Source organism: Protobothrops mucrosquamatus, unplaced genomic scaffold, assembly GCF_001527695.2.
Source record: "Protobothrops mucrosquamatus isolate PMUCROS unplaced genomic scaffold, P.Mucros_1.0 scaffold3794, whole genome shotgun sequence".
NCBI lineage: Eukaryota > Metazoa > Chordata > Lepidosauria > Squamata > Viperidae > Protobothrops > Protobothrops mucrosquamatus.
Genome location: NW_015389747.1, coordinates 27,513 through 35,791, shown reverse-complemented (window position 1 = coordinate 35,791; position 8,279 = coordinate 27,513). Strand labels below are relative to the sequence as shown.

Here is an 8,279-nt window from a genome sequence, read left to right as displayed (position 1 = left end):
CTGTATTCTGCCTATAATACAGGAATCTCCCTAGACTGCTTCCCTTCTCCTCAGAACAGATAGATAAACTTTAATGGAATATCTTGGGGTAGTGGAGGATGTCAGTCCTAGATCTGTTGCAGCTATGAAATGACTCATGGCTAATTCCCTACTTGATCCCTCCTTACTGTACAGCTGGGTGTCTCCCAACACTTTGTTACTTATACTAATCTATTAATATTAGGATATTCTGTTTGTAAATTGCCAGGAGTCTCCTCAATTTTGTGTGTATTGGGATACATTTGTTTAATTAATAAATAAATAATGCAAGCAGGAACGTAAATTGCAATCCAAAATTCAGATAACCGTTAGATGGCAGAAAAGGAACATCAAAATTTCTGTGGGCTGACAAGAAATAATTTGTTGATGAAACAAAGATCTTTCTCTTACCTTTGCCTGAACTGCTCTTTGGGGCAATGCAGTGAGTTTTTGTGGATACACGACTTCATAATCATTAACGTTCCCAGATTCCAGGATTATAGAGCTCCCTTCATAAGGAAAAAAAAGATGGTTTGGTTTACTTTGGGATGTTATTCTACCATTTTCACATCCACAACACAATTTGTTATTCAATTATCAGTGAATTATGTAATCTTTTTCTAGTGGGACACAGCACAGAAATCCAGATTTTCTCTGGGAATTCAATTTGCTGAATAATGTTTGGGAGATGGAAGTCTAAGTGGAGACATTGCTTTGGGCAGGTGCAAAAGAAACATTTTGGAACTTGAATAATTAGAAGAAAAAAATAAATCTAAACCAATGTGCAGGTTTGTGCACTGAGTGATAAGGATAACACCAGAAATAGTAAATCACAATAATCTGATTCACACAATTCAGTAAATCATACTGCATTATGGTTTAGCATATCCATTAGTCAAAAAGCTAGGGAAACTTAGATTTCTATGCAAATGCAGCTAATAATAATAATAATGATGATGATGATGATGATGATGATGATGATGATGATGATAAAGTTGGAAGGTACCTTCGAGGTCATCTAGTCCAATCTCCTGCTCAGGCAGGAAACCCTATACCATTTCAGAAAAATGGCTGTCCAGTTTCTTCTTAAAAACTTCCAGTATTGGTGCATTCACCGCTTCTGGAGGCAGGTTGTTCCACTGGTTAATTGTTCTAACTGTCAGGAAGTTTCTCCTTAGTTCTAGGTTGCTTCTCTCTTTGGTTAGTTTCCACCCGTTGCTTCTTGTCCTGCCTTCAAGCGCTTTGGAGAATAGCTTGACTCCCTCTTCTTTGTGGCAGCCCCTGAGATATTGGAACACTGCTATCATGTCTCCCCTCGTCCTTCTCTTTGTTAAACTAGACATATCCAATTCCAGCAACCGTTCCTTATATGTTTTAGCCTCCAGTCCCCTAATCATCTTTGTTGCTCTTCTTTGTACTCTTTCTAGAGTCTCAACATCTTTTTTACATCGTGGTGACCAAAACTGGATGCAGTATTCCAAGTGTGGCCTTACCAAGGCACTGTAAAGTGGTATTAATACTTCACGTGATCTTGATTCCTTTTAGTTGAACTGCTATTTCACTGCCATCCTAACAGTTTTTCTGACTTTCCTTTCGTTCACTTTCAAAAGAATGTATGGACAGCCCACAGCATCATAATTATCACTGGAGCACCTAACAACATGTAAATAAGTAGTGATTTCAGAATTAGACCAATAGCTGAAAAATTTAGAGTTGGTTCCCATATGGACATTGCATGATCACCTGCTATTTGTTCCTTAACTTATTTTGTAAATGTGACAGTCTGACACCTGAAGGTCCTCTTGGGTGCACAATCACAACTGAGACCAAGATTTGTTAGCAGATTAATGGAAGGGAGTGGGTAACCTGGAAACGTGTCTGCTCAGACTGATGGGCAACCCCAGACAAAAGAATACATCTTCCTCATACCTATTTATGTACCTACCCATTTGTACCTGAACTCTCAGAATCATGGGAGAGGTTCACCTCCACCTACTAGCAAGCAAGCTTACTATTCCTCTCTTGCTTAGAGCACAGAATAAGCAGCAATTTCCTTTCCATCTCCCTTTCTTCTTTCCTATATTGTTCTCCATAAATTACTGCTGGTATGGGCATCCCCATCTTTCCTTGCTATTTAAAAAAGAAAAAAACCAGGGCTACCACAGTGAGTCTCTAACCCTTAATTGTGTTTGGCAACTTCTGAATCAATTGAGTATCGTTGTTTGCAATGAAATGTGGGAATGACTTGGGAGACAGGAAGAAGAGCCATAGACTGTCAACTGGCATGGAAAAAGTATCTCAGCCCACAGAAGGAAGGAGAACTTGGGAAGAATTTCAGAGAGGAATCTCCCTGGATTTCTGCAGAGTAAAAGGAAAGGAAGGAAGAAATAATTTAAAATAATTCAAGATATTCCATTGAGAAAAGTTAGTGTCATATTATCTTGAGTACAGTTTGTAGATTCTCTGTAACAGCAATAGTACTAGCTTTTGTTTGGCTGAATATTATGCATACTTAATTACAGGATGTCTAATTGACCTACTGAAAGAAAATTAAAACCGAAAACACTTTATTTTTCTTTAACATTTTGCTTTCTGAAATTTTCTTGCCACAAACGCTGTCTCTCTGTCCTCTTCAGTCTTCTAATCCTTTTTTAAAAACTCACATCATTGAAAATCGTTCTCTCCAACTTCAATATGCTTTTCTTCTGAAGATCTTAGGACTTTTCTTTCTTAGGATCTGCTCGTGGCTTGAGAAAATTTAAGTAAATACCAAGAAACCATTTATGTAACTTTAGAACAAATGTGATTCTTGAGAGTATTCTTTTGCTAAATCTGTGGAGCAAATTTTGGTTAATTGTCAAAAATAAAACCCCAAACAATCACAACAACATAGCAATCTGTTGGGTGTAATAGTCTTTTAGCAGTAATAATCTGAACAAAGGAACTAAAGAGAACATCTTACCTTGATATGGAAAAACTGCTAAGCATATGGTTACCAAGAGAACCTGGATCATTTTGAGGCTGGATTTGGCTGGAAGACAGGCAATCTCTTCCTGCTTTCAAGCCAACCTGAGCTCTTCCTCTGTTGACTATGAGAAGCAAGGAGTGAGTCCTTCAGCTTCATTCATGCCCTCATATGAGAAGGTGTTTGCTAAAGGATTTGCACAAATTCTGAGTTGTAACAATACTACTGGAGGGCAGTTTTCCAGCTGGCTTAGCGCATGTCACTCCAAAAATGACAGCTGAAAGGGTTCGTTCAGGGCATCCCCAAAGGAAAAGCCCAAAGGAGGCTATTAATTGGTCACAGCAGACCTTTCCCTGGCTCACCTGTTAATACGACTAAATTTGGGGCCTCTGGTGCATGGGGTCTTAAATGCCAAGAGATGGTTTTTACAGTATTTTGTGAGTAAGAGGCACTTTTGGAGCAATCTAGTCTCTTTTCTATATTGCTAGCAATGACTGAATCCATGTCAATGCATTTGCCTAAGGGATCCCTGATTTCACTACAGGGAAAAAAAAACACCTCTGTGCCATAATAGATTTCTCACTTTGTAGAGAACTCAAGAACTTTTGTTATCTCTTCATATAGTTCCTTCCCCCTTCATGGATTACTGCCGTGTCGTGACAAAGGGGCTTGCGTAACTCAATGAAGCTATGAGCTATGCCGTGCAGGAACACCCAAGACAGACAGGTCATAGCAGAGAGTTCTGACAAAATGTGATCCACTGGAGAAGGAAATGGCAACCCACTCCAGTATCTTCGCCATGAAAACCCCATGGACAGTACCAAAAGATATGACACTGGAAGATAAGTTCCTCAGGTCGGAAGGTGTCCAATATGCTATGGGGAAGAGCAGAGGGCTAGTAGTAGTAGCGCCAGAAAGAGTGAAGCGATTGGACCAAAGCTGAAAGGACACTCAGCTGTGGATGCATCTGGTGGTGAAAGGAAAGTCCGATGCTGTAAAGATCTTTTCTCCATAGGAACCTGGAATGTAAGATCCATGAATCAAGACAAGCTAGACGTGGTCAAACAAGAGATGACAAGACTGAACACCGACATCTTAGGAATCAGTGAACTAAAATGGACAGAAATGGGTGAATTTAACTTAGATGACCATCAGGTATACTACTGCATGCAAGAATCCCTCAGAAGAAATGGAGTAGCCTTCATAGTCAATAAAAGAGTAGGAAAAGCAATACTGGGATACAATTCCCAAAATGACAGAATGATCTCAGTTCGAATCCAAGGCAAACCATTCAATATCACAGTAGTCCAAGTCTATGCCCCAACCACTGGTGCTGAAGAGGATGAAATTAACAGGTTCTATGAAGCCCTACAGCACCTTACAGAATTAACACCAAAAAATGTCCTTATCATCATGGGGGATTGGAATGCTAGAGTAGGAAGGCAACAGAATAACAGGCAAGTTTGGCCTTGGAGTACAAAATGAAGTAGGGCACAGGCTGATAGAACTTTGCCAAGAGAATACGATGGTCATAGCAAACACGCTTTTCCAACAACCCAAGAGACGGCTATACACATGGACATCACCAGACGGTCAACCTAGAAATCAGATTGACTATGTACTCTGCAGCCAAAGATGGAGAAGCTTTATACAGTCAGTAAAAACAAGACCAGGAGCTGACTGTGGCTCAGATCATGAGCTTCTCATTGCAAAATTTAGGCTTAAATTGAAGAAAGTAGGGAAAAGCACTAGGCCACTCAGGTATGAACTAAATCATATTCCTGATGAATATACAATAGAGGTGACAAATAGATTTAAGGAATTAGATCTGATAGACAGAGTGCCTGAAGAACTATGGATGGAGGTTCGCAACATTGTATAAGAGGTAGCAACTAAAACCATCCCAAAGAAAAAGAAATGCAAGAAAGCAAAAAGGCAAAGGAGAAAGAGAAAGATACACCCAATTGAATGCAGAATTCCAGAGAATAGCTAGAAGAGATAAGAATACCTTCTTAAATGAACAGTGCAAAGAAATAGAAGAAAACAACAGAATAGGGAGGACCAGAGATCTCTTCAAGAAAATTGGAGATATGAAGGGAACGTTTCATGCAAAGATGGGCAAGTTCTTAAAGAGATGGGAGTACCAGACCATCTTATTTGTCTCTTGAGAAATCTATATGCGGGTCAAGAAGCAACAGTGAGAACTGGACACAGAACCACTGATTGGTTCAAAATTGGGAAAGGAGTCCGGCAAGGCTGTATACTGTCACCTTGCCTATTTAACTTATATGCAGAGTACATCATGAGAAAGCCAGGGCTAGATGAATCAAAAGTTGGAATTAAGATTGCCGGGAGAAATATCAACAACCTAAGATATGCAGATGATATCACTCTAATGGCAGAAAGTGAAGAGGAACTAAAGAGCCTCTTGATGTGGGTGAAGATGGTGAGTGGAAAAGTTGGCTTGAAACTCAACATTAAGAAAACCAAAATCATGGCATCCGGCCCTCTCAATTCCTGGCAAATAGATGGGGAAGAAATGGAGGTAGTGACAAATTTTATTTTCCTGGACTCCAAGATCACCTCAGATGGGGACTGCAGCCAAGAAATTAAAAGATGTTTGCTCCTGGGGAGGAAAGCTATGGCAAATCTAGACAGCATACTAAAAAGCAGAGACATCACCCTGCCAGCAAAAGTGCGTATAGTCCAGGCCATGGTTTTCCCATTTGCAATGTATGGATGTGAAATTTGGACAATAAGAAAGGCTGAGTGCCAAAGAATTGAGGCTTTTAAATTATGGTGCTGGAGAAGACTCCTGCGAGTCCCCTGGACTGCAAGGCGATCAAACCGGTCAGGAGATCAACCCTGACTGCTCTTTAGAAGGCCAGATCCTGAAGTTGAAACTCAAATACTTTGGCCACCAGATGAGAAGGAAGGACTCACTGGAGAAGAGCCTAATGCTGGGAAAGATTGAGGGCAATAGAAGAAGGGGACGACAGAGAATGAGGTGGCTGGATGGAGTCACTGAAGCAGTAGGCGTGAGCTTAAATGGACTCCAGAAGATGATAGAGGGAAGGAAGGCCTGGAGAAACGTCCATTTAATGTGAGTACTGTTTTGAATATTATTGAATATTTACAATATCATAATGAACAACAGGCAGTTTTAATATTCTTAGAGGCTGAGAAGGCCTTTGACAACTTAAATTGGGTCTTTATGTTTAAAGTCCTGCAAGAAATGGATTTTAATGGGAATTTTATTCAAGGAGTCAAAGCTGTTTACACATCACAACAAGCAAAAGTTGTTATTAATGACGATCTAACTAATTCATGTGAAATTCGTAAGGGTACAAGAAACAGATGTCCGTTGTCTCCACTGCTGTTTATCCTGCTGTTGGAAGTTCTGAATAGAGATATTGTGCAAGATGGGAAAATAAAAGGTATAAATGTTAAGAAAGAATTTTATAAACTGAGGGCCCTTGCTGATGATTTGGTTATATTTCTGCAAACCCAAAACATAATATAGAATATTTGATGAGGAAATGAAATGAGTTTGGGTACTTGGCTCATTTTAAAATAAAGAAGCAGAAAACTTAAATGTTGATTAAGAATATGACCTCACAGGATGGTGATATACTGAGTAAAAAGTTTGGTTTTAGGATTGAGAAAAAGGTGAAATATTTGGGGGTTATGTTAACAAACTCAAACACAAAATTGTTCAAAAATAATTATGTGCCTCTCTGGAACGGTATTAGAAAAGATGTAGTAAGATGGGATAAATTGCTTTTATCATTATTGGGTGGAATTTCTGTAATCAAGATGAATGTTTTGTCAAAGATGCTTTTCCTCTTTCAAACATTACCAATACTGGCAACTGATATTCTGTTGAAACAATGGCAGAGGAATATTTCAAAATTTATATGGCAGGGGGAAAACCCGAGAATCAGATGTGAATTATTGCAAAGAAAGAGGGGGCTTGGGTTTACGTGAAATTGTACTTTGACGCTTGTTGTTTGGTTTGGCTAAAAGAATGGGTGAACCTTCAGAATAAGAGGTTACTGGAAGGCCATGAATTAAGGTATGGCTGGCACGGTTACTTGTCGTATGACAAAGTTAAAGTGTTGATTTCAACAATCATTTTGTTAGATGTGCCATTTTGGAGTTTGGAATATAACAAGGTTTTCTATGAAGGTGCCACTTTGGGTTTCCCCACAAGAAAACTTTTTTTAGAAAAGAGATGGTGATGAGGCTGAATTGGTGGACCTATGGTAAAATAATTAATTTTAATTTGGGGGAGCCTACCCTCAGATCCAAGGAGAAGCTAGAATCACAAGGTCATGTCTGCCATTGGTTCACACTTATGCAATTGAAAGAAAGGCTTAATCTCGGCAAAAAGAATCATGGGTTTAGTTTTGTTAAAAATGAATTGGAAATCCTACTGTGTGGTCGTGATGAACATATTATTGCTAAAGTTTATAAGATGTTATTGAATTTAAATTTGGAAAATGAACAAGTAAACATTGTATGATTCAGTGGGCAAGGAATTTTGGGTACAATGTAATGCTTGAACAATGGGAGAATATGTGGAATAAAAGATTAAAATTTACATTAAACTATAATTTAAAAGATAACTTTTATGATGTAAGTTGGTATTTAACACCAGATAAGTTATCAAAAATGTATTTTTGGGGCAGCCATCACAATGATGGGCCATGAACATGCACTGGCAGCTTATCTCAAACAGTTGCCCATTGATTGAGAGCTGTAAGCAGAGTCTCCAGCTCTACTCGTGGAGAATGAGTGGGCACCCATATACATTTTCTAAATAAACAAGTAAATAAATTCTCAGAAATCCCTTCTTGAGCTACTCTGCACATCTTCTCCAACCAGTCAGATATTTCAATCACACAAGTATCCCAAAATTCAGAAGGACCTTATCCCTAGCGCAATTCAATGCCCTCCCAAAAGCAATTCCTGAAGGAGGATACCAAAAAAAATCCCCTTCTGTCCATGTGGTAGAGGAATTATTAAATTGATGGAACATGTTATTCTCTAATGTCCTCTCTATGCAGGTGCTTGCCAAGAATTATCTCTATTATTTAAGGTTAAGGTTAAGGTTAAGGTTAATTTAATTTGTATACCGCCCTTCTCCCGTAGGACTCAGGGCGGTTCACAGCATATTAAAAACACAAATACAATATACAGGATACAAAAAAATCATACAAAAATACACAAAATAACCCCACTAAAACCTAATTAAAAGCCAAATATTGATTGCTGTGTTCCCATTAAAATTACT

At 38.8% G+C, this 8,279-nt stretch overlaps 1 protein-coding gene across 1 annotated transcript in view; it reads right to left on the bottom strand.

The window, feature by feature from the left end:
- LOC107298193 (zinc metalloproteinase-disintegrin-like HR1b) overlaps positions 1-3,032 on the bottom strand; it is a 19,854-nt gene extending 16,822 nt beyond the window's left edge. Inside the window, exons 1-2 of the mRNA XM_015827561.1 lie at positions 2,981-3,032; positions 430-527 (exon numbers count right to left, since the gene is read on the bottom strand). Coding sequence (XP_015683047.1) covers positions 430-527; positions 2,981-3,032 — 150 coding nt within the window. The remainder of the gene's footprint in view (positions 1-429; positions 528-2,980) is intronic.
- Between the last annotated feature and the right edge of the window lie 5,247 nt (positions 3,033-8,279).